A 24,202-nucleotide genomic window follows, 5' to 3' on the forward strand; every position below is an offset into this window, starting at 1 on the left:
TCAGGATACATAAAAGCCTTTCCCACAACCAGGGAAATTGCTGTTACAGCAAATCATTCCAAGGACTACAACCAGGTTACAGTGAGCCATACCTGCCTGATATTCTTGGCAACCTCAACAGTGATCAGAGTTGCTAGACTGCCATTCTGGTTTCGCATCACTCAGGCCCTAAATCTAACCATCCTTTTCCTACTCATCTCTGCCTTACCAAGGCCTCACAGCCACAACTCACAGGCTAAGTCATGTTTTGTTATCCACTTTGGTTCCTAATTTCTTACGTTCTATTAATGATCATTTTTACAGCAAGACTCTTACCAGTATTTCCTACAGACTCCAACATCATGTATACCAGAGACAAGCCTTACCTACCTACCCTTTTAACTTTTACCCTTTCAGATGGGGGAATAAGCACCTCTCATAACTTCACTCCTCCTAACCCCATGTTTAATTTTCAGAATTCTGCCTTACTGTGGAAAAGCTCCTACCTCAATGTAGTCCTGATATAATGACATGTCTAAATCAAAGGCACCTTTCATTCTACCTCATCTGGGTCATTAAATATGACAGTGCCATGTCTCCTCATAACATCTTGTCTCTTTGTTTTTCCAGTCTAACATACGTGCATTCACCAGTGAAGTTGTCCTGGCTAAAACATCTGGCACCAGCTTCTACATGGACATCAACCGTCATCCCATGGACTCCCCTACACCCCTGTACAGCGCCCTCTGCCAGCAGGAAGCAGCTAAAGAGAGAAAGCTTTGCTCCTTTTCATAATAATAATCATAAGACGGGATATGAAAGGGTTTTGGCCCAGACAGGACACTGTAGCCGGTAAAGCCAAGGAGCTCCTATCTCCCCCACCCTTAGGAATTTACCTCTGGCACCAAACTAGTACCAATGGGCTACCTGTGCATTCCTAATGCCCCCTCAGGCACCACCTCTAACCTAAGCTACATATAGACCCCCACTCCACGTGTTCCACTGAGAAATTGCAGACCCCGGGGTGGAGATGCCGTGCCCCAGGGGGCGGGGTGTCTCTCCCCGCATTCTCAAAATAAAGGTCATCTATATTTCATACTTCTTATCTTTTCAGCTGCCGCCAGTCCCCCACAGTTCTATCAGAGAATGAAGGAGGAGGGAGGGAGAAAGGAAGGAAAAGACAAGAAAAAAAAGAGAAGAAAAAAATGGAAACTGCTTTTATAAATAAGGAGGGAAAGGGGGATTGCTGGGAGGGGAGGGGAATGGCCAAAAAACAGAAGCAGCAAGATGTATCATGTACATGTACCAATTCTCCATAATGAGTGTTATCATTATATATACCAATAAAATTAATTAAAAGAAAAGAAAAAGGCCTGTGTTGTGGTTTAAATCTAGAATGTCCCTCAATGCCTCCAGCATTCAGAGGCGGGGTTTTAGGAAGGCCAGCAGATCAGGGAAGGGAGAGTGCCTCAGTGAGGAGTCACAGCCAGGAGCGCTGTTAGAAGGTGGGGCTGGTCAGAAGAGAGGCTCTCTAGGAGTGTGACCCTTTCTCTTTCCACTTCCTGGCTGCTGTGGGATGAGCTTGTCCCTGTGCTCAGGCCCTTCCACCAGCGTGTTCCTGCCTTGGAGCCAGCCCATCAGGAACTGTAAGGAGGACCAAGTACACCTCTTACCTTTACACTGTGGGTGTTTTGTCCCCAGGATGGGTAAGAAAATAAGACATCTTCACGCATACTAACCCTATTCGAAACTCTCAGTAACTCACCAGGTTTCCCATCCATGCTTTCCAGATGAAGACAAAGCCTAGGAGAGACTGGTGACCAGCACGATGGTATGGCCACCGCTCCCTCCACTGGTCCCAAGGGCAGAACTCTCAGCTCCTTTGTTCACTCTTGCTTTGTCCCAGAGAAGACTGCGCTGCATTTTCACGCTGCAATAATACAACCTTAACAAAAGCATGGAGACGTGGGGAACCAAGAGAGTTCAGTTTTGGGGGCCTTAGCACAGGCTGCAGCGTGACTCAGCACTGGGGGGGAAAGCCTCGCATGGCAGCGTGTCTGCCTTGTGCGATTTTTCTCCATTGATTTTTTTTTTTCCCCTTCACTGCCTGCTCCAGCCTGGACTCGGTTAGTGAATGAGGCCTGGCGGCAACGCGAAGACAGAATGAAAAGCTCCCTGCGAGGCGCTGTCAGGGCGGCTCAACCTGGGCGCCCCGCACTCTGGCAGGCGGAAGAATCCTTTGTCTTCAGACGGTGACAAGAGGAAGAAAAAATCCCAACTATTTGGCTGTGTAGCATCGCTCAAGCATGCCTTAATGGGAAGGGCTAATGAGGAATGTAGGCTTTGAAAAGTCCAGCATTAAAAAAAATCCCAAAGGGTCTCACTGTATGATTCCACACAATTATAATTAAGAGGATTCAAACAACAAATCAGAGATTATGTTATCATTTTACCCAGTGTGATCGCTGTGGAACCTGCTTTCCTTTACTGGCTATGTTCAAAGAGACCTTGGCCTGTTATAATCAAATGTGTACCAGAAAACATCCCTATTCTTCCTGGAATCTATGGGGGTAGCAAGAATAAGAGAATAAAAGAAAAGGCAATTTTAAGCTACCAAATGAAGTCCAGCTGCGCGGGGCCTCCCCAGCCCCTCTCTGGCGTTGACCTATTCACGGATCCCTGCTCCAGAGTTTATCTCGACCCAAAACTGGTTTCAAACTGCATCTAGAGACACAAAGATTCTGGGGTGCAAAATTCACTTATGTTTCTTCCCCAGGGATTTTAAAAGCACTCACCTATAACACTGTGCTTCATGTCTGATAAAAATGCTTCTAATTAAAAGGACTAGGCCTACAATACTTCAAAAGTGTTTGAGGGGAGATTGTATGTAATAAGGTTATCTCAATGAAACTTTTTCCAATTTCTTTCTTTTTCTTTTTTGTGAGTACATATATGGCTGGGAAGGGAAAATAATGGATACACGTAATTTTTTGTTTTTTGTTTCTTTTTCTGTTTGGTGATGCTGGGGATCAAACCTAGGCCTTACACCTCCTGGGATGGAATGTGATGATGGAATGCAAAGCTTTCCTAATTTTAAAAGTCTTTGCTAGGGGAGGGGTCATGGGCAGTTATTGCTTAATGGGTAGAGACCCTGGGTTTAGGAAGATGAAGTTACAGAAATGTAGAGAGTGGTGATGGTTACTTCACGCTGCTGGGTTGTACACTTAAAACAGTGAATATTGGAAACATTCGTTTACAATAAAAAGATTGTCACTTTTTTAACAAAAACCATTACAACAACAAGATTACAAGTTCATAACTTAAAAAGATTTAAAAGATGAAAACATAAATCATTTAAAATCCCACTACTCTGACATACTTTTAATACTTCTGTAGATATTCCCTCCCAAATTATGTTAAATACATACACAATATTTAAACGTGAATAAATAAAATTAGGATTGTATTAGGCATATTATTTAGCAATCTTCTCAGTCAATATGTGAATATAAATATATTACATATATATTTTATCACTTTTATCATCATTTTCATTGGACTCATAGGTGATTGGGTATAGTTGATGATAAATTTTTCCATATATATAAACATCCTTGTACCTGCATCTTACATGATTGCTTTTTCAAAATAACCCAGAAGTAAATAATTGCTCACTATGCACATCATTAAGAGTTAAATGCCAGAGATGGTGGCACAGGTCTATAATCCTAGCACTCAGGAGGTTGAGGCAGGAGGATCACAAAGAGTTCCAGGCCAGCCAGGGCTACATAGTGAGTTCAAAACCAGCCTGAACTACATAAGGAAACCTTGTCTCAAAAAAAAAAAGAGTTAAAGCCAGATATGGTAACTGATTTATGCCTGTAATCCCAGCTCTCTGGGAGACTAAGGCAGGAGGATTGCAAATTCAAGCCCAGTAAGGGAAATATAGCAATTTAGGGTAAACCTGTCTCAAATAAAAAAATAAAGAAAAAGAAAAGGGCTGGGATGTACAGTAGCTCAGTGTGAAGGCCCTGGATTCAATCCCTAGTTCTCCCCACATATACATTATGCACACACACACACACACACACACACAAATGTTTGCATCCTTTGCCAATTTGACATTTGTTTTTGTTTTTTTGATACAGAATCTCACCTTATAGTTCAGGCTGGCCTTGAACTTGCTGTACAGCCCAGGTTGCCAGCTCCTTCTGCCTCAGCTCCCAAGTGCTTGGCCAGTGCCAATTTTGCTTTCGCATGTAAGCACGTGTGTACATGTGTGTTTCCTTCTTTATATGTAATAGCTCTTTTTACATTAAGGATCTTATTGACATTTATCATATAATTTTAGTTTATGGAACTTTTGCCACAAAGATGTTGTCAGTTTTTTACTCAGTTAAATCTACCTTTTTTTTCTTTCCCTTACAATGTTTGACTTTGGTTGTCATGCTTTCCTTCACTCAAATGATATAAATATTTACCTGTATCTTTTTTAATACTTTTATAGACTTCTCTAAAGTATAATATAATGAAAGTCACATATGAAATATCCAGGGCTATTATCATATGCAATAGCTAAAGACTGGAATTTTTATCTTCTTCATCTAACATCAGGGATAAGATAAAAATCCAGAAATTGCATATGTAATCAGTTGATTTTCTACAATGGTACCAAGTCCATTCAATAGGGAAAAGAAAATTTTTTTCCCAACATGTGATCCTAAGGAAACTGAATATCCACACGCAAGTTAATATACTGGACCTTGCCTAACATTATATATAAAAAGCAAACTCAAAATAGATTAAGGGACTAAATATAAGAGGTAAAGCTAAAAGGGCTAGAGTATAACTTAGTATAGAAGTGGGAAAAAAAAAAAGCTAAAGCTGTAAAACTCTTAGGAAGAAGAAAAAAAAGAAAAAAATGACATTGGATTTGGCAGTAAAGCTTTTGACCTGACACCAAAATCAGACAAGAAAAAAAAAAAGGTGTACTGCATCAAATTTAAATTGTGTACATCAAAGGGTACAAGAGATTACAGAGGCCAGTTATAGAATGGGGAAATATTAGACTATATGAAGAATTACAACTCAACAACAAAAAGTAAACACTCTAATTTTTTATAAGCAAAGGAATAGAACGCACATTTCTATTAAAAAAAATACACAGATGGCCTTTATGTACACAGAAAAAAGCCACTAATCATTAGGGAAGTGCACATCAAAATTACATTGACCAGCACTCTCCAAAGCTGAAGCAGGACAACTGCAAGTTTGATCCCAACCTGGGCAATGAAACAATTTAGCAAGTTCCTATCTCAAAATTTAAAAATTAAAACAAAAGGAAGCGAGATGAGAATGTAGCACCGTGAAAAGACCTTAGGCTCAATCCCAGTACCACCTAAAAACAAACTTCACTGAGATGTAGCTTCATCTATACTCATGAAGAATGCTATAGCCAGGTATAATGATGTATGCTTGTAATGCCAGTGCCCTGGAGGATAAGGCAGGCTTGCCGTAAGTTTGAGGCCAGCCTGAACAACAAAGCAAGATCCTGTCTCAAAGATAAATAAATAAAAAGCTTTTTTAAACTATTATTAGAGAAAAATAAAAATTGGAAACAAAAAGTCCTGGAAAAGATACAGAAATTGGAACCTTTGCTCATAGTCAGTAACTCTGTAAAATGATTAGCCGCTGCTGTGGAAAACAGTATGATGGTTTCTACGAAAACTAAACGGGATTACCACCACATGCTCCAGCAGTTCCACTCTGAGGTACTAAAGAAAGGGCCTCAAACAGACATCTGAACTCAAGTTCACAGTAACATTCACAATAGCTAAAAGATAGACACAACATACACTTTCATAAACCAGTAAATGGATAAAAACAAAGTGTGGTATATCCACGTACTGAAATATGATTCAGCCCCCCAAAAAATGAACTTCCAGCAGAGTGAGATAGTGCACACCTATAGTCCCAGGTTCACAGGCGGCTGAGTTAGCAGTATTATAGGCAGTCAGATAGGGCTGGGCCCTCAAAGGAGCCAGTGCAAAAGTTCAGGTACCTTGCAGCCTCGGAAGAGACACACACTTCTCGCTGTGGGCCAGATCTCAAGACAAAAAGCAAAGCAAATAAGCCCACATCCTAAGGATCAACCAGTAATCCAAATAGTTCTCTGTCGCCCTGAGGAAGTCAGGAGTCAGCATCCTAACCACTACCAGGAGAGTCACTGCTGTTAAGCATTCTTGCTTACTATGTGACTGGCTTCTCTATTTGTTCTTAATTTAATAAATTTTACCTGAACAATTAATCTTATGGGTTGACCATAGTTCTGTCCCACCTTATGCCCACCTTGCAAATTCCCATTTTTTCCCCATATTGCATCTAATCTCATGATTTTAATATTTAAAGTCCCTAAAAAGATAGTCTTTGGCAACCTGCTTGGGACCCTTTTTGTCTCTCAGACAGAAGCTTTTTTTTCTCTCAATAAATATTTTCTGCTCTTAACCTCTATTGCTCCTAAAATTCATTCTTCGACTTTTAGAGAATATGAACTCCTATCATACACATAGTAGCTGGGGAGTTTCATTCCCCTATATCGATACCACAGCAATATAAGTGCACCCATATTTATAGCACACTGTTTGTAATAACCAGATCATGGAAACAACCTAAATGCCCATTGATTGAGGAATGGATAAAAAAGATGTGTATTTTTATACAATCAAGTACTAGTCAGTCATAAAGAAGGATAAACTAGGGACTTTTATAGGTAAATAGATGTAACTTGAGACCATACTCATTAGTGAAATAAGACACATGTGTAAACATTGTATTGTCTCACTAGTGTGAGAAGCTAAAAGAAACAAAATACATATATGTGTATGTATATAATAAACAGTTCAGATAGTTATACTACTGATTTCTCTGAAGAGAAAGATTCCTACTGGTATTGTTCAGAAAACTGAATGCAGATGTCTGGTACTCCGGGTGAATGACAATGTGAAATGTATATACCACTACCCTGATTGATATGTTTTGAAATTTTTTTTTCCTGGTACAGAGATCAAACTCATGACTTCCTGCTTGTTGGACAGGCACTTATGCCACTGAGCTAAATCCCCAGCCCCTGTTTCAAAATTTTGTTGTTTTCTTTCTTTTTATTCTTGAAATAAAATGAGTTGGGAAAAAAAAGAATTAAATGGCTCTAGTTTTTATCTCTGGGCATTACTTTAAAATCTAACCTCTCACTAACTAAAGTTCTTTAGGGCTGGGCATGGAGCTGAGGGAGAGAGTATTTGTCTAGCATGCCTGAGGCACTGGGTTCAAGCCCACCATCACAAAACACTTTAAAAAGTTCATCTTACATCATGTCCTAAATTTTTATCTGTGTAGTAAGTGCACTTCCAAACTTTTAATTTTGTTTCATGCCTTCACTGGCTAGCTAATTTCTTCCTGCCTCTGTTGGGTATAACTTCCACCCAGGGAATCACACAGGTCTAAGGTTACAGTAAATGCACAGGGACAGAGCCTTACACCAATACTGGGGGGATATCCTATCCCCACCCTACAACCTGCAGTTCCCAACCAGAGGCAACCAGATGGAGATCTTTCACCAGTAATTAGTTATACCTATGCAGAAATTCATATAAAAGGAATAATTCAGTATGCATTCTGTTGCACCTGCTTTGTTTGTAGAAAGTTTCCAGTTATACATCAGAATGTATTGATCAAGCACTATCAATTACATTTTTATGATTCTTTGTATATTAGAACTCTATTACGTTTTGTTTTATGACCGGCGCAGCCCCCCAATGAGACAGAGGACGCTCTTGTGGGTAACAGGTAACTGCCGCTTTATTTACGCAGGCTCTGGTTTATATATTCGGCCGTGACCAATCACAGGCTGCCACGAGGAAGCAGGGCGGGAATGGGACGCAGGCTCTGGCTAATATATCCAGCTGTGGCCAATCAGGGGTTGCCACAGAGTCGGCATGGGGCAAATACGGAGTGAGCACGAGGTGCGCAGGGGTTGGCTAATTTAGAGAGGGACGTAGCGCATTGCGGAAGCTGACGTGGTCTTATCGTCCCAGGCGGGGTGTGTTGAGCACCTGCGCCCGACAGTTTTATATTGTTTTGTTTTGTTTTTTTTTTTGTACGATTCACTGATTTTTTAAAGATATGTTTACAGAGTTGTACAACCATCACCACAATATTCTTTGAGAACATAAAATGACAAATTTCCAGCACCTCAAAAAGAACAGTGGGACTGAAATGTGCTCAGTGATAGAGAACTTGGTTAGCAAGCTTGGTTAGCAAGCCCTGGGTTCATCCTCAGCACAGAAAAGAAAACAGAGAGAGAGAAGGAGAGAGAGGGGTAAGAAAAAGAGGAAAACCTCATACTATAGTTACTGTTTACTCCTATCCCTGGTCTTAAGTGATCATTAACCTTGTCTCTTCATATTTGCCTTTTCTGGATATCTCATATGAGTGGAGTTATATGAGTTATTTTGTGTCTAGTTTTTTTTTTTTTTTTCGCTGAACATATTTTTTGAGGCTCATCCATCTTGTAACACATATTAGTACTCAGTTCTTTTCCATTATATGCCATTATATGCCAAAGAGTATCCCATTATATGCCAAACCACATTTCATTTATCAAGTCTATGAACATTTCCGGCCAAAGATATAGCTCAGCAGCACAACACTTGCCTGGCAAGCACGAGGTCCTGAGTTCAACTTTCCAGTACCCAAAAGACAGTCTATGGACATTTGAGTTTTTTCTACTTTTTGGCTACTGTGAATGATGAGGCTGTGGGTGGCCGAGTATCTTTGTTACAGATACACGTTCTTATTTCTCCTGGGTATATACTTAGGAGTAGAATTGTTGAGTGATAATGGTATTCTGGTAACTACCTGTTTAACATCTGAAGAAACAGTTGGCCAATTTTCCAAAGTGGCTGTACTATTTTACATTCCCATTCCTTCAGTGTAAGGAAAGGTTCATTTTAATCTCTCTAAAATGACAACATAAATAGGACAATCCAAGAAATTCTAAGAAGAATCCATCTTTTTCCCCCTGCTTGAGAGACGGGAGATGGTTTTTTTCCATATAACTTTCTAAATCTCTTCTTTTTCACAGTTTCCCTGGACCTAGAGAAGACATGAATGTTTCAATGATCAAAATCATGAGTTAAATTGAACATTACCTTGCCAAGGCCTCCCTTGTCATGAAGAAACACTCTTTCCTGTTCATTCACAGACACAAACCCAATTTTTAAGAATACTCATTAAATCTCTTTCATACAAAGAATCAAACAATTACCTTCCTCACCTACTTGTAATAGAAGTATAGACTGCTATGAAAGTTCTTTAACTGAAAAGAGGAACAATGTCTTTTACATTATTTTATTGAAATATGAATGTACAAAAGAGAAGACTAGGACCACATTTAGTTCCTTGAACTGCTAATTTCATTTAACTGACAATGAGTTCTATGACACAAAATCTCATTATTTATCCATGCAAGATCAAATTGAAGGAAAAAAAAGATCAAGTTGAGGTTTTAAGCAGACATACATCACATGAAGCTACCATTTATCAGTCTACAACAAATTCAAGCAAAAAAAAAAGAAAACTGAAAACAGACAAAATAGAGAGTCAAAGAATATTCACATTATGGGTAAATAACCCCTGGAGAAACTACATTAGGAGATTTATTGTAGTAAATTTTACAGTAATACAAACTCTAGAAGGAAACTAAGATTTAATGTGAAAGACTTAGGCCATTACATCAGGGTCCGGTAATTGCATTATGTTCTACTGCCCACTTAGGTAGGAACCTCTGCACAGTCACCATGTTACACAGTCAAATATTCAAGACCCATTTTTATTTTTGTACTGTTTGTAGTATGAAAGGAAACAACAAAAAATTTTGGGGGGAAAAAACTATCTTCAGAGAAACCCAAATGAATAGTTTTCTGTCTATTCTCGTATTTTCCTTAACAATTAACCTATGACCAAAAGAGAGACTAGATCATTCTCCCACAGGAGAGGGAGAAATTCTTGACCCATACAGAGAAACGATGGTTGAAACCTAGTAGGGTCAATCAACCACTTCAGTGGAGAAAAAGAGACAAAAAGGCCCATCCTGTGAGAGACGGAGGACGAAGAACTACAGAATGACATTTGGGGATGGATTTCTACTTAGGTTCCTAACACCTAAGAAAAGACTGGGTCCAAGACACCCCATGACTCTTTCTGTTTGCACTCTTGGCAGAGTAGAGAGATCACAGACTGGAAACACAATGATCTTCCTCATACTTCAGCTTCCAGCTTCCATGCAGTGAGCCCTCTCAAAACAGTGCTTGGGGGATATGAAGAATGCAAAGTGGGAAGTGGGCAAATGAGGTCCGGATGGGAAGGCAGTAAGCACTGATGTGTCACCCAGCCAGCTACAATGGGCGGGTGGCAGCTAGAGACAAATTCTGCAGGCAAAAGCCTAGGAAAGGTTACAACTCAAGAGCCTCTGCAAGTGAGGGATGAGAGAACCGGGCTGTCTATATAGCACTCCAGCCAGCTATGGTGGGGGGCAGTTTGCTCTTGATAATACCCATCCTGGAACCAAAGGGAGGCAAAATAAAGCTCTTAAGCAAAGAACTCCAGTGCTGATGATTGGAGGTGCAGACTACGTGCACAGCACTTCCTGGCTCCATCATGTCTAGGAAACCTCTTTCCTCATGTACAGAAACCAGTCTCAGTCTAACAAAATAATAAATGAGAAAATTTAACATAATACGCGCTCTGCTATGCAGAATAAATGTAAATAATGTTGTTATGTATTTTGTCCTTTTTACCATAAAGTCCTCCCTTTTTTATTTAGCTTTCTCTGTAAAAGCAGCACGATAGTCGCAGCACTTTACAGTACCTGAATTCAGAAATTTGTAACACATCTTGGCCCAGTGGAAGGAGTCTATATCCAACTATTCTTCAAGGTCAAATTCACTGACTTGCGTATATAGGGGAAATTATGACAGCAATTCTTTCAAAAGAGTGCCAAATATTTATTGAATTGGAGACTTTTAGCCAAGAGCACCACTATGCAAAGTATGAATGCAACGGTGAAGGATAGGACTAATTCCTTTAACCTTCCTCCTGCTGTCTTAGACTTAGGTCAATGGCTGCTTTGTTTTTGACTTGCTGCTTATTAGTAAATACTCAAAAGTAAAAATATGAAAAACAAACAAAACACTCAACAAACAAGGCACAAGAGAAAAGTGCCAGCTATTTTCCACCTTCCTTTCCCCCCAAATTCACTCATTCCCCATATTCTTTCAATTACCTATCTCAAAACCCAACATGTGTATTTATTTCTGGAATCCAGCCATATCCTGGGTCTGAATTCCAGCAGTTCATTTCCCAGTTTCCAAGAGACAAGTCCTTAATACAAACTTCTCTGAGGACACACACACACACACACACACAGACACACACAGTGATGAACACTTAAATTATACTCACACAACTCTCACTATTAAAATTCTTAACTTTTCAAAGGAAAAGAGAAGAACAATTAGTTCTACAAATGCAATCTGTCTTCCTGCCTTCCAGGAAATGTATGGTTCAGGACACAATTTAATATCCAAAGAACTAGGCACTTAGTCTAACTAACTAGGAGTACTGGCTTCCACTTAAATTGTCTGTTTTGTTCCAAAGTCATGTCATAGTTATTTTTAAATTTTGAGTTCTTCAGAATGTTAGGATCTTTCTGAAACAGGATTCCAGAAACCAAGAATGGGCCAGGAATGAGCCAGTTGAGCTCAGACCATAGCAGGCAGCAATGGCTTTAAGAATGATGGTTGTACGTGGAGTTTCCAGGGTTACACAGAGTGCTATTAGGAAACTAAGAAAGTTCATGGGAATGGAACTAGAGCAGGTAGAATGGGCATGGAGAGAGTCAAGCAATAGCACAAGTTAGAACAACATAGCACATATACCACATTGTGAATTCAGCAAGAGCTAGAAAGTGCCAATGAATGAAAATAAGACAAGATTCGGTAAAGCAGACATCCTGCATGAAAGACTATGTGTTGTCGTCCCCAGCTCATAACCGGCCTCCTCACCAAGTTGAGTGGCATGATCTTGAAGAGTTCCAGCAGTCTGCAGCACAAATTTGTTTCCCTATGTTAGCCAGAGTTCACACGTGTCAGCATTAAACTGTCTAATGTTTATTTAGTATTTCCCCTTGGGTGCCAGGCCTGACTTAGGGATTGAGGTTTTATCATAGCCTACCCATGGGATGAACCTGTCTAGCCTGAACAATCAGAGCAACAAACCGACACAAAGCAAGGGTGCGACGCGACTGGAGGGAAGAGTAGCAGGAAGCAGGGTCTGCGAAGATGTGGAGGGTCACACTTGATTGCTGGTATTGACACACACACACACACACACACACACACACACACACACGCCCTCACTCCCTTAAAGATGTCACCAAGCTGCCCCATTTCTCCCCCCAGGGACTTCTGGGAAGATGGTGGTGCTAAGCAGCAGGGAAAACAGCCTCTCTGAGAGTAACTGTCCAGTCACTGGAATGTAGCACCGTGAGGAAGACAAAAAGGAAAGAAGTGGGTCCTTTGGACCCAGGAAGAATCTAAAGTACAAATTGAAGCCCACAGAAAGAGTGGGGAAAAAAAACTTCGAGGAAGAAGAAGGGAGTAGCCAGCAGCTCCTTCGCAGAGACAGGAACTCACCGGCCAGAGGAGCTGTTCGAACCTGGGGAAGCAAGGTCACCGTGAAGGTGAGGGCCGGTGACCCCGGAGGCCGTTGCAGAGAGACTCAGCAATGGAGGGGAGTGGGCAGATGCGGAAGACTGCACTGGTTGGTGCTGTTGGTCCTGGTATTTCATGATTAAGATTAACTAAGGGTCACAGAAAATACTGTGCCACAGTGCCAAAGAACCAGGAGTAGGCCCAAACAAGCAACAACTCCTCATCTCCAACAAACTGAAGAGGTAAGATCTTCCAACAGATTCAAAACTCAAAAACCAGCTACACCTGGAAGATATCTCAGAGAAATAACCATCACCCAAGGATGCTAACTACCCACCAATAAAGCAACCCACCATAGGCAACGTACAAGCATCACCCCAGGAATTAATCTAAAAAGAGAGAGATAATAAAATGAGAAGACACTTAAGTAAAATGCAGTCCCAGACATCCAGTGTGCCAAAGGCAAATCCAGGGACAATGAGGTGGGACAATTCAAAAGCCTCCTACAAGGTTTCTCTAAAGTTGAAACAGCAAAGCAATTGAATGAGGCTCTGGAAAAAAATGAATTCAGAAATAATCTCTCAGATAACTACAAAGATTACCAAAATACATACCACACTTAGTGATGTAGAGAAGACACAGACAAAAAAAAAATAGGCGAGCTTAAGAAAATTATGGAAGATCAGCATAAGAAAGAAAGGGAACCCATAAATCAGATTCAAGCAGATATACAGGTATACAGGAGAACAAAAACTCCATTGGAAGTATTCAAAGCAGATTAGGCCAGTGTGAGGACAGGATCTCAGATATTGAAGACAGGCTTATTGTTAGCAACCAGAAAAAGAAAGATTTCTCAAAAATAGCAAGGGACCATGGGAAATCAATACAGCTAGATAAGACAGGAATAATTATTTCTCCACCAGTTAAATAGGCCATGGGGTAACACAGACAGAAGGCTTATTTGGAACTACAAAATAACACTGCAGTTTTTGGAATGAGTTTTTCCAGACTGAATGTTTTTTGTTGTTGTTGTTGTTTTTGTCTTTTTCCTTTTTATCGGTACTGGGGATCGAACTCATGACTGCCTGCTTCCAAGGCAGGCGCTTATGCCACTGAGCTAAACCTCCAGCCCCCCAGACTGAATGTTTAAAAGATCATAAATCTCATACTACCTCATTTCTTGATTTTCTTTCCAATTTCTTTGTCTCTGAAGTGTAAGTAATAGTGGACTCTCACAGTGTTGTGAAGCTCCTGGGACTTGGGGTGTCCAGCACAGAGTAGGACCATGGTGAAGTTAGGCACCTCTCCTAACTCTATCTTTTAGAAGGCCTCAGCCTGATGTAGACCTAGTAAGTGCCTAAGAAGAAATGTACCTGGGGGAGAAAAGAGAAGCTGGCTTTAAGAGCCACCAAAAATCTCAGAAGCCAGCAAAAATATTTAGGAGCCATCTTTCAGTACATGTAGTTGGTCTATCATCACAAGGGAGAGATTCACAATATGACATCCCTTCATCTCCTTCATTTAATTCAGCCCCTCTATGGGCTGAATTAAAGTTAAAATTAAAGATGTATCCAGATCAAGGTCTTTTCCACCGCTTACAATGCTCTGTGCATCAGACCCTATCTAGCTTTCCATCTTCCTCTCAGGCCACTTTCTCCCTGCTTATCATGCTCCAATATCACTGACTTCCTTTTGGTTTCTGGAATATTACAAGACTTTCTTGCTTTGGTTCAGATTAGTTCTCTTGGATTCTTAGACCTCTTGGAATGTCTGATTTCTTTTCCTCTATCAAGTGGAACGTCAAATATTATCTTGTCTGAAAACTCATCTCTAATCGCCTATTTAATGTAAAACCTGCTCCCTAGTGTCCTAGAGACACTACCACTCTGGAACATTTCATGGTGGTTTGTCTTTGTTTTCTGTTTTGCTATACCTTGAAATTATTCTGCGCATACATAGTTGTTGCCAGTCTTTCTACTACACATAAAACTCAACAGAGGTTGGGCATTTGTTCAGTGTGAGGTGGCAACTGTGGCCACAATACAGAAAATAGACCAAGTGTTGTCTTTGTTATATGAGTTGCCTATTTTGACTGGATTGCTAGTATCCTGACACACTATGCACACCAGTCCCTCCTATCATGGTCCCCCACTAGTCTATACTATCATAGCTTACTAACATCTGGATCAAGTTTTGTCAAAGCACTATTGCATAGTTTAATGCAGTGTACAGATACTTGTAACAACTCCACTGGGTAAGAATGTTCCATTTTCAAGGAGGCTCAGGACAATACTATATTAGCTGCATTTGTGTTTATCAAACCAAGAAATTTTATTTTTACCTATGTTATTTAAAGTCAATTTCTAGCTATCATACTCACATACTTAAATTTATTAAATATTTCTCTGCCTCTATTGGAAAAAAAAAAGAGGCTCAGGAAAGCTAAGACACTTAGCCATGGTGCCAGAGCCAATAAAGACCATGGTAGCAATGAAACTTGTTTATGGACTCCCAAACCTCCTACCATTGAAATACGTACTTTCCTATGCTGGACACCTTTACCCAAAATGAAAAAAAATTAAATAAAATAATAAGAATTACAAACATCAAAGAGCATTTAAAAGTAAAAAATTAGATAAAATCTCCAAGAAAAAAATGTAGTTCAAATGCAGAAGGCTCTAACAAATAAATGCAAAGGAATGAAAAAATGCAATTGACGTAAGCACAAATTCTGACGGTTCAGCTTCTCTGTCTGCCAAGTTAGGAACGTGGGAAGGCTGGAAAGAACTATCACTTCCATTCTGCAGATCAGACATGCCAATGGTGTCCTGAGGTATTTTTTATGGGAAACCACTAGAAGAGAGGGATCAACCCTTGGGGTTAGTGGTGAATCATTGCTTCGCTTTGTTTCAGGGAGAAGCGCCCAGAGGTCAGGGTGGGAAAGGCAGATGGGCTCCTGGGATGGACCAAGTGGGAGTGCAGCGATTCTGGACAAGATGCTCACTGTCTGGAACCACATCAAAGGCTGAGATGTGGGAGAATCTGTCTATGGCTTAGTTCAAATCCAAAATGTCCTTTGAGGTTTTGTTTCTGTAAGATTGATAGAAAGTCTCTCATTATGTGTCTCCAATCACTGTGGGCTCACTAAAGTGAGATGAATATGTCTTCAATTAAATTGTGTCCTCTGCACAGGAGGCAAAGCCTTGGGAATGCCCTGGCTTTAAAATAAGGCAGAATCCTTAGTGGCATGAAGATCCACTTGGCACATCAGCATGCTACTTGAAAAAAAGCTATGCCTAACAACACTGAAAGGCTCAGCAAGTTTAGCTTGTGTCTCAAGGCACGTTAACACTTTAAATAATGCCTAGGTAACTTTTTAAATATTAAACATCTGCGCACAGGAGTTTTCCCCCAATCTAATGCAAATCAATAACTGTTTACCAAATATTATATGTGTGTAAAAGCAACCCATTTGCTTTTGTTTTTAAAAATAGGCTTTTTCAGTGTCCTATGTGCACACTGCTCTAGACAGCTTTCTAACACAAGACTTTAAAGATCCTCTCTGCAATTTCACTTTTATGAAATTGTTTTGCATAATTTAATCATCGTGGATAACAGAAAAGAAGGAAGAAAGAGGGAGAAGGGAGGAGGAAAGAGTGGAAGGGACAAAATGGCAGAAAAAAAGAAGTAAACGAAGATTTTGTTTATTTATGTATGTATGTATGTATGTACGTATGTATGTATTTTTGAGACAGGGTCTCACTATGCAGTTCAGGCTGGCCTTGAGCTCATTTTGTAGCCCAGGCTGGTCTTGAACTTGTGATGATCCTCCTGCCTCAGCCTCCTGAGTGCTGTAAAAGTAGGTTTTTAAATTCTAGACATTAACAGTCTAATAGAGGAGTTCAGATGCCACAATCAGAAAGTATTTACTCCTTTGCCAGCTGGGGACACACATACACATACAAACACACACAGCTTGTGTTTGCTAAAACAGAAATACCTTGGCAAATAAATGAACTTTGTGCCTCAGTTTTCTGTCTGCATAATAACAAAACTGAATTTCTGAGACTCCTCACAGCGCTAAAATACTTAGCATTTGCTGAGGATTTTAATGAGTGGCATTTTGCCAAGGAAAAGCAGGATATATAGCACGAATAAAATCCATGTGGCCTTGAAGAGATTACAGTTTCACAGGATGCTAAGTGCAAACTCCTAATTAGAAGCCACGGAGAATGAAAGTGCAGGGGAAGTGGGAGGAAGGAAGGATCCATACAAGTGAGACAGAAGTAGCTGGAACACAAGGGAAGAAACAAAGTGGTTTAAGAGCACCCAAGAAATGAGCCTTCCTGCTATGAAGGGCGAAGAATATTAAAGAGAGAAGTAAGAAACACACAAAAACTCAGAAGGATTTGTCATAGTAAAAGTCAGAATACTGGAGCTGGGGATTTAGCTCAGCGGCATAAGTGCCTGCCTTGCAAGCGCGTGGTCGTGAATTCGATCCCTGGTACTGATTTTAAAAAGTCAGAATACCAGAACCAGATGTAGTGGCACATGCCAGGATTCCCAGCCCTTTCGAGGCAGAGGCAGGAGGATCACTCTGAGTTCCAGGCAGTCTGGGCTACAAAGTGAGTTCAAGGCCAGCATGAACCACAGAGCAAGACTCTAGTCTCAAAAAAAAAAAAAAACAAAATTCAGAATACCAAGCTGTTCTAGTATGACACCTAGGAGAGGATGAGGAAGATAACTTCATAGTCACTAATTTAGTTTCTGGGAGCTGCCTAAAATTCTATTTCAATTCAAACTCAGGGACTGTGGCTAAAGATCTGGTAAAATGGGCTAGTGGCTGGGTATGGTGGTGCATGCCTGTAATCCCAGCACTTGAAAGGCTGAGGCAGGAAGATCACCACATGTTCGAGGCCAGCCTGGAACAGGTAAGACCCTGTCTTACAAAACAAAACAAAAACACGAGGGCAGGCCCTTTTCCTTAAATTGCAAAGTCCACATTTGAAGAGCCCTAAAAAGTACTTTTCCATGTAGAGATGCCAATGAAAATACAGTATGGCCAAGAGCAGTGAATGGCCCTCTCACTGCTTGAGAGTCTTGAATACCTAAAAGAGTTGCTTGAGCAAACAAGTTTTGTTTGTTTGGTTTGGTTTTTGGTTTGCTAGGCAATCTTCGTGCCTCAGGCTCCTGAATGTTAGGATTATAGGAGTATACCGCTATGCCCAGCTAGCACAAGTATTTTATAAAACCTTATGGAACTAAGTATTTTTAAACTTTTTCTGTTCCTCTAATAGATTTGAAAACATATAAGATATAAATTTCATATTGTACCCAGATAATAACTCTAGCATCAAGACAGAGCCAACTGTGTGGCAGGCAACGGTGACTGAAAGTCGACAGCTCAGAGACTCTACCACCAGAACACTAGGGTTCAAGTTCCAGATCTCCCACTTACTAAGAGGGAGAGCTTCAGTGAGTTAGTATCCCACTCCTCACTGGTAGCTGTGGGGTATGCTATTGAATACAGAGTTGTGGAAATGAAATGAACTGGTGGCATACATCTCCTGAGATACGGAGACACAGACTGCACTCAGTTAAGTGTGGACTGATGTGGCTGTTGATTGCTGCTATTGTTATTACTTAATTGACCAGCCCTGGGAGGAGGTGTGTCCCCACTGCAGGTGCAATTGCTTTTCCCACACAGAGTGAATGAGTCATAATCACAGTACTTTGCCAACTTCCTGAACTATTGAATTGCCGAAGGACTCACATATAATCACCATTTTTTAAAGTTATCCTTTCTTTTTGAAGTTCACAGATGACAGAGGCTCTTGCTGGTGGACCCCACCTTTCCTTTACAAGGCCATTAAGTCCCAAAGAAAGCAATTACAAAATGATTTCTTTTATTTCCACCCTTTGTGGTTCTTTTCCCTCTATTCATTCTCCTGCCTCCTTTGCAGCAAAAGAAAAATGATACTTGAGGCATTATACCATTTGTCACCTGTGACCTGGCAGTCCCAGTTGTATGTGCCTTTCATGTGTGTGACTCAGTGTATGCTGTCCCTTCTTTTCCCCTGAAGTGGGGGCTCACCCTGCTCCCAGAGAAGAGGATGCACTTAGTTAGCAGTACACAAGCTAATGTGCACTTTTTCCATTGTCTCAAATGTTCAAATCCTCTAAGGTAGCAAAATAAGGCCCAGGGTCCCCAAAAATATCCACGTTCTAACTCCTGGAACCAGTGAATATGTCAGTTATGTGGCAAATGGGAATTAAGGTTGCTAATGGAATGAAGGTTATTAATCAGCTGATTTTAAAATAGGAAGATTATCCTGGATTATTGTGGCAGACCCAATAAAACCACAGAGGTCTTTAAAGGTGTAAAGGGGGCAGTTAGAGGTTGGAGTGATGTGAAGTAGGACAGGCCTAACCAGCTGTGGCTGGCTCTGAAAATGGAGGAAGGGGGCTATGTGCCAGGGAATTTGGACTCCAGATCTTCTGGCCCCGAGAAGCAAAAGAAGCGGAGGAAAGCCTCTCTCCTGCAGCCTCCAGAAAGGAACACAGCCCTGTTGATCCTTGGATCTTAAATCAGTGTCCAGCTTCTGACCCACAGAACTGTGAAATTAGTAAACCTAGTTGCTTTAAGCCATTAAATTTGTGGAGATTGGTTACAGCAGCAACAGGAAACTAATACCTATTCCATCTCCAAAGATCTGCCTCGCAGTTTAAAAAGCCCATTGCTCTGTTTCAGCTTTGCTAGTTAATTCAATAAAATTAGTGAGCATCTACTGAGTGAAAGGCACCATGCTAGGTCCTAGAAAGGCACAGTGAATAAGACAGAGCCATTTTCCTCAACAAATATGCATACACTCAGACTCTGGGGTAGATGTAGCAGAAATGAAAATAGCCCTCACTAAAATGGCTCAAAGGCTTCTGTGAAAGCAATCAACCTAAATAAAATATGATTTGACATAGGAACTACAGGGCATAGCAACTGTTATGATTTATATCTAGGTGTCCCCCAAGAGCTTCATGCACTCATGGATAGGGCTTTTGGAGGAAGGTTGGATTATGGCAACTGGCTGACTTGCTTTTTTAGGAGGTAAGGTCTTGTGGGAGGAGGATAGTCACTGTAGCTGTGACTTGGAGGGTTCATGTCTCCTTGGTTCCCTTCTTCACTCTCTGCTTCCTGGCTGCCATGAGGTGAGCAGCTCTCCTCCACCATGCCTTCCTTGCAAGGAGCCTATGGACTAAAACCATAACCCAAAATAACTCACTCCTCCTTCAAATTGTGGGTGTCAGGTATTTGTACCAGAGACAAGGAAAGTGACTAACATGGGAGTATAGAAGAGAATCATCAGACTCAGCTGGATGGCATCAGAGAAACTTCAGAGAGAAGCAGTGGAGCTTAGGTGAACAAGGTTTCAATAGGTAGATCAGATGTGGTGTGAAGTTCAGGAGCTCTGGAGTGAGGTGACACTGGAAATGCAGCTGGTGCAAATGAGGATCAGAATTTTAAATTTTACTTTATTTTTATTGCCTTTAACTGAATTGGAAATCGTGCTAACTGGTACCCTTATGGAGCCTGCCCTTTCTACCTCCTCTTGCTTCTCACTGAGTGGAACGCAGATATTACTAGAAACCATCCTGGTCCAGGCCAACAGGATGTCAGTCCAGGATGGAGGTCAGGACACGACGAATTTGGGTCCCTGACAATACAAGAGGTCATCTTTCTTTTGCTTCTGCCCAGAATGCTATGCAGATGGTATAGAAACTCTGATATTGGTTAACCTACTGTTATCTTGGGACTTTGTACAGCAGCCAAATCTGTCTCTTAAAATAATGGAAAGCAACAACTGTAATCTTGGCTAAAATGTTTTTTTTTATTCCTTCTTTGGAGCAGACACTATGTTAAGTACACCCACACATTTAATGCTACACAGACTACCAAGGTAGATAACATGAGCCCATCCTTTAGATATTGTGGAAGTTGAGGGGTACAGCTTAGTAGAGTTAGGAGCTGACTTTTCTGGCAGCAAACAGCATTCTAGCAAGCAGATGCTGTTTTAGTCACTTTCTTGCTACTGGGGTGCAGTACCAATACCCACAATTTAAAGGAGGGGAGATTATTTGGGCTCATGTTTCTAGTTCATGGTCAGCTGGCCTAGGGCAGATGCAGCATGGTGGAAAGCACTGCTGTAGGGGAAAGCTGCTCACATCAGATGGCTAGGAAATAGAGACAAGGAGAAGTCAGGGAGGGAGAAATGCCCTTCCAGTACCAGTCTCTTCTGACCAGACGCCACATCTGGTACACAGCCCCTAGCACCTAACTGCCTTTCAAAAGCTCCACCTGTGAGTGCATGGGCTTTGAGGGACTATGGATTCAAATCATAACACGCGTATAATATCATAAAAGGTCAGACAAATGACCTTTTATGATATTATACGCATGCAGTCAGTTTTAAAATGTATAGAAGTTGGGCAAAGTGGCACACACTTGCAATTCCAGAACTCTGAGAAGTTGAGACAGGAAGATCAGAAGTTTGAGCACAACAGGGGCAACTTTGTGACTTAGTGAAATCCTGTCTCAGAATAAAAATATAAAGCTGGGCATGAGGGCGCATGCCTGTTATCCTAACAGGATAGGAGGCTGAGGCAGGAGGATCATTGTGAGTTTGAGGCCAGCCTGGGCTACATAGTGTGTTCAAGACCAGTCTCAACTACATAGTGAGGCTCTATCGCAAAGAAACCAAAAAATTAGATAAATGAATAAATATAAAAAAGGACTGGAGGGGCTGGGGATTTAGCTCAGCAGCATAAGCGCCTGCCTTGCAAGCAGGCAGTCGTGGGTTCGATCCCTGGTACCGATAAAAACAAAAAAGACAAAAAAAAAAAAAAGGACTGGAGATGTAGCTCAGTTTGAAGACCCTAGATTCAATCCCCAGTACTGCAAATAAAGTAAAATTTAGAATAAAATTCAGGGGTATGTTTGCCATAGACATCCTCAGTTGTTTACCTAACAGCCATTCCGCCTTATTCTTATAAAAAGAACCTCAAATTATTCAAGCAGTAAGCATAGATTCTTTGACTTCATGAATCTATTGCCAAACCCAGGAGAGAAATCCTAAATGGCCCAAACTAGCCATGTTTTTACCAGTAACTGGTGTAAGGGTAGGCATGTGGCATAATTCTAATCAATGAGATGTAAGCAAAAGTCTGAGAAAAACAAAAAGCCCCAAACAAAAGGTCAAAACCTGCCTGGAATGAAGATGCAATGCTAGAAGTACAGCACCCATCATGCAACTACACCCACAAAAGCCCACATCATCAGAATGCAGAGGAAAGAGCTAAATGGGGTCCTTGATGAGGTTACTGAGCTGTTGTTCCTTGCCTGGACATCCTACCTCTAGACTTCTTGCAATGTGAGAAAAATAGCCTCAGTTTTACTCAAAGCCACTATGAATTAGGTTTTTAGTTTTTTACAGCTGAAGTCCATCTTAACTGACACACATTATGCAGATATTATCTCCTGTTTTCCTTGGAAATTTAAGGGAAAAAAAATCCCTGCATTCACAGGGTGTTCTGCACTCTCTTGGCTGGTGGCTGTGAAATTCAGTTCCCAGTGCCTCATTCTGAGTCAGAATCACTGGTCTCTCTCATAACACATACTTTGGTGGCTCTGAACAACCTCACCGAACAGCAGAGCTCAAATGCAAATCACACCATCTTCTTCCCACCCTCAAAGTGAAAAGAAATGCTCTCCCTCAGCGACACACATTCCCTGGGGAATGCACATGTCTGAAAGGCTCTAAAGTTCTGTTGCACCCGACCGTTAATATTCTGATATTTTAAAACACATACTATAATATGCAGTATTCACCTCTGTAGTTGAAGAGAAACTCTAACCCTGCTGTGTAAGGATTCATTCCACGGTCATAACTTACTGTACTCACACGAAACATTTAATAACACAGGCAGTGAATGATGCTCTGCTTTTGAGTTCCTATGAAAGTCAATTTAACTTTCCTCTCTGTGCCTAAAATCAACAAGTGATCTTTGAGCAATTACTGGAATTACAAACAAATTTAGAACATTCTTTAAAAAGCTAGGTTTTTCCAGTGGAAGAAGGAATGGGCAGATGTTTCTTTCTTCCTAACCATATACCATGCCACCACCTAACCATGTTGCTAACCTGTAATCTGATTTGTAACCCAAAAGCTCATGGGCCAAACTGAGCCTCTTCCATTCACAAAAAGAGAAGATTAGTCATCAAAGGAGCACATTTTTCCTGGGATCTTGCTGAATAACTGAGCTCAGACATATTTCTCTTTCAAACACCAACTTATCCAAAATATTTCCAGATAATCAGAAAGATATGAAACAGCAAAATTAAGATTCAGGCAATCTTTAGGAATATTTTGCGTTTTTGGCAAACATTGGCAAAAGTTTAAAAACTGAAAGAAAGAAAGAAACCCTCAACTTGAGTAAACGATCACAATGAAAGGAGAAACCCTCACCTTGGAGATGATCAGTGGCTCTCCGTGCTCCAGGCCACCTTTCAGGGTGAAGCCCCAAGGAGCGCCTCCTTCCAGCAAGGCCTCCAGGTACAGGTACCGAGCCCCGGGGGGCGCTCGGGGCACCAGGCGCTCTCGAGTCCTCATTTCGCTAGGCCCATGGTGCGCGGGTGCAGGTGAGGGGCTCCCGCGGTCCAGTCGTAGCGCCGCTCCGGGACCAAGCGACAGCGCAGGGACACTAAAGCGGCCTGACGTGCAAGTTCCTTCCTAGCTTCGCCTTGGGACGCTGTAGCGAAGGGAGCTCTCAAGCCGACGTCTCCAAGCGGGAATTGTCCCTGGGGTCTCTGGGTTCCCTCCGAAGCCCCGACTGGGGTCCATTTCTCCTCTGCATTTGTAAAACCTCTTCCACGTTTACTCTGGAGGTGGCCTTTAATTTACACATATACACATCACTTTTTCTGTGATTTTAGAGAAAATTAAAAGTCTCTCCTAATCTCGGAATAAAACGGCCCAAACTCATTTCTTATTGATGATCAATCCTTTCTTCCTCTGCCAGTAAAATTTATCATGACAATAGCCGCCTCCCTGCCCAGGGGTGCGGAGAAAGCGCACTGCACTGCCGCGCTGTGGTCCAGAATTCTCGGCAGCCCCGGACACCCAGAGCTCTGCTCACTTTTTAGTTTTTCGGCAGTTAAGTTTTCCGCTTGCTTCTTGAAAAATAAAAAGGTTTTACAAGATGTGGAGAAAAATTTTAAATAAACCGTAAATACTCAGTGAAAACAACAAAAACAAGGGACCTGATGTCTTGTCTTCGGCGTTTCAGTAGTAATCAGCCCCAGGGAAAGGAGTGGATTAGGCGCAGCGCGTTGGGAACCAGCTCGCCACAAAGACCTGACAATCAAAGCGGCCTCGCAGCCGACAAAGCCGAGGAAGCTGAAAATA

At 41.3% G+C, this 24,202-nt stretch overlaps 1 protein-coding gene across 2 annotated transcripts in view; it reads right to left on the reverse strand.

The window, feature by feature from the left end:
- Shroom3 (shroom family member 3) overlaps positions 1 to 24,202 on the reverse strand; it is a 315,135-nt gene extending 290,933 nt beyond the window's left edge. Inside the window, exon 1 of one of the 2 annotated variants that reach the window (XM_013141402.3) lies at positions 23,264 to 24,202. In XM_013141402.3, coding sequence (XP_012996856.1) covers positions 23,264 to 23,407 — 144 coding nt within the window. In that variant the 5' untranslated portion in view covers positions 23,408 to 24,202. Of the gene's footprint in view, positions 1 to 1,744; positions 13,999 to 23,263 lie in introns of those variants that run through there. The other variant, XM_063247226.1, reaches the window with a different exon arrangement.

This window comes from Cavia porcellus, unplaced genomic scaffold (genome assembly GCF_034190915.1).
Source record: "Cavia porcellus strain 051 isolate PalLab524CR breed Dunkin Hartley unplaced genomic scaffold, mCavPor4.1 scaffold_4, whole genome shotgun sequence".
In the NCBI taxonomy this organism is placed as follows: domain Eukaryota; kingdom Metazoa; phylum Chordata; class Mammalia; order Rodentia; family Caviidae; genus Cavia; species Cavia porcellus.